Below are 2,290 nucleotides of genomic sequence, written 5' to 3' on the forward strand. Positions count from 1 at the left end.
GCGCTGGGGAACACTGCTTGTGGCTGGCGGCCAACTGGATTTAACTCCCATTCACCACGACTCTCTGAGCTTGGCCGTTCAGCCAGTTCTTTACCCAGCAAAGAGTACACCTGTCTAAGCCACAAGCCACCAGTTTCTCCAGGAGAATGTTGTGGGAGACGCTGTCAAAGGCTCCTCTAAAGTCCAGGCAGACAACAGCCTTTCCCTCATCCACCAGGCGGGTCACCTGGTCATAGAAGGAGATCAGGTTGGTCAAGCAGGACCTGCCTTTCATGAACTGGGCTGGCTGGGCCTGATCCCTTGGTTGTCCTGCATATGCCCTGCGAGCACCCTCAAGATGAACTGCTCCATCATCTTCCCTGATACCGAGGTCAGGCTGACGGGCCTGTAGTTCCCAGGATCCTCCTTCCGGCCCTTCTTGTAGATGGGCGTCACATTGGCAAGCCTCCAGTCATCTGGGACCTCCCCTGTTAACCAGGACTGCTGATAAATGATGGAGAGTGGCTTGGCAAGCTCTTCTGCCAGCTCCCTCAGTACTCTTGTGTGGATCCCACCAGGCCCCATAGACTTGTGGGTTTCCAGGTAGCTTAGCAGGTCCTTAATTGTTTCTTCCTGGATTATGGGGAGTTTATTCTGCTCTCCATCCCTGTCTTCCAGCTTGGGGGCTGAATCACCTGAGGATACCTGGTCTGGCTATTAAAGACTGAGGCAAAGAAGGCATTAAGTACCTCAGCCTTTTCCTATCCTTGGTGACAACGTTTCCCCCCACATACAATAAGGGAAGGAGATTCTGGTTGCTAATGCTGCAATGCAGCTTAGGTCTTTGTGGGGAAGCATGGTATCATTGAAACATTTACTTGTAATGTTGTTACGCTTATGGAACAAACCTGAAGAGTTATTTTCAGAAAACGCACGCATCATCTCGTGCAGGAGATCAGTCACAGATATTCAGTTTTTATAAGCAATTCCAATCTGCTTCCAAGACTGCAACAATATACTTGCAGGACAAGGTAGACTGTTTCATACTGCCCAGCTATTCCAGACTGCTTCCCACACAGGTAGTCTTCTTCCAGAGCAAATATGAGGAAACTCTCCCTGCATACAATTCCTAGTGGCTGAAAGTGTGCACACAGATGCTTGGGTACGCTCTTTTTTCCAAAAGGTATAAAGTCCACAGAGGATATGGTGAAAATAGTATGCGTGCAGCAATATACTACAGAAAAAGACAAAACATAAGATAAAACCTCTCTTCTCCAGAAACAGCAACAGAATAGAATAAGATGGTAAAAACAATGAATGATTTAAAAAAAAAAAAAAGCAGTTAAGCAGAGGCAGCAGGAAAGTTTTTCCCTGGTAGCAGCAGATTATTTCCAGTGCTAGTAAAATAGTCTTACCTTGATAAACTGAATTATTCCATCTGGAACACCAGTCTTGCTCAGTTTTTGTAAATACTCTGTGATGTCGCTCGTTTGTAAGCCAACACTAACAGCAGCATACAGCGAGTAGGCAGTCAGCTTGTACTCATGAATGTGAGTTGGTCTGCACACAGGCTCAGCAATGGCAACCAAAAAATCCTGTGCGTATTTGTAAACTGGAGAAAAGGCTTCCAGAAAAATATGGCCATCAGGAGCCTATAGAAATAAAAACAAATGCTGAAGGCACAACAGTGTCAGTTGAACAGAATCAGGAATTTCCTATAAAGCAGCCATGATGAAATAGAGACAGTCCACTATTTAGGTAGTAATGCATCGTAAGATTTCAAAAAAAGTGTCTGCCCTAACAATGAAGTTACAGGAAAAAGAAGAAAGGAAGCACAGGAACATATGACTTTTCTTTTCTGAAAGGCTCCAGACATTGATTTGTCCATGTCCCTTCTATGGTACTAATAAACCACACCCATCTCAATTAAGCTTTTTCAGATGGACACGTCGGGCTATTTTTTCTTTTTTAATGCTAAGCAAATTCCTTGAGCAGAACCAAGCTTACGGCCCTAGTCCCCTGAAACAAAACAAAACTCCTCATTTTACACAGAATGAACGCAGAAGGAAAGGCGGCACTTGTGTGTCACAGCACTCAGTAACAGATGCCCTGCAGATGCTGGCTGGGCAACCACCTATTCTCTGGACGCTTGTACTACTGGCCGAGCCTTGGACAGGTTTAGTGATGGCACCAGTTACAGAAGACGAGACAGGCTGTCCTAAGGCTGTTTCATTCCGAAATACAATCCTCCTTGCTGTGTTGCTCCAACAACAGATCCCACTCGGGTCAGTAGCCAAGGCAGTCACTTCCA

At 45.7% G+C, this 2,290-nt stretch overlaps 1 protein-coding gene across 1 annotated transcript in view; it reads right to left on the bottom strand.

Annotated features, from left to right (window-relative positions):
- Positions 1 to 2,290, bottom strand: part of ERCC3 (excision repair cross-complementation group 3) — a gene marked incomplete at its 5' end in the record, with an annotated part of 23,126 nt that overhangs the window by 20,372 nt on the left and 464 nt on the right. The window contains 1 exon segment of the mRNA XM_010295720.1: positions 1,395 to 1,631. Within this exon segment, the coding sequence (XP_010294022.1) occupies positions 1,395 to 1,631 (237 nt within the window).

This window comes from Phaethon lepturus, unplaced genomic scaffold (assembly GCF_000687285.1).
Source record: "Phaethon lepturus isolate BGI_N335 unplaced genomic scaffold, ASM68728v1 scaffold1231, whole genome shotgun sequence".
In the NCBI taxonomy this organism is placed as follows: Eukaryota; Metazoa; Chordata; class Aves; order Phaethontiformes; family Phaethontidae; genus Phaethon; species Phaethon lepturus.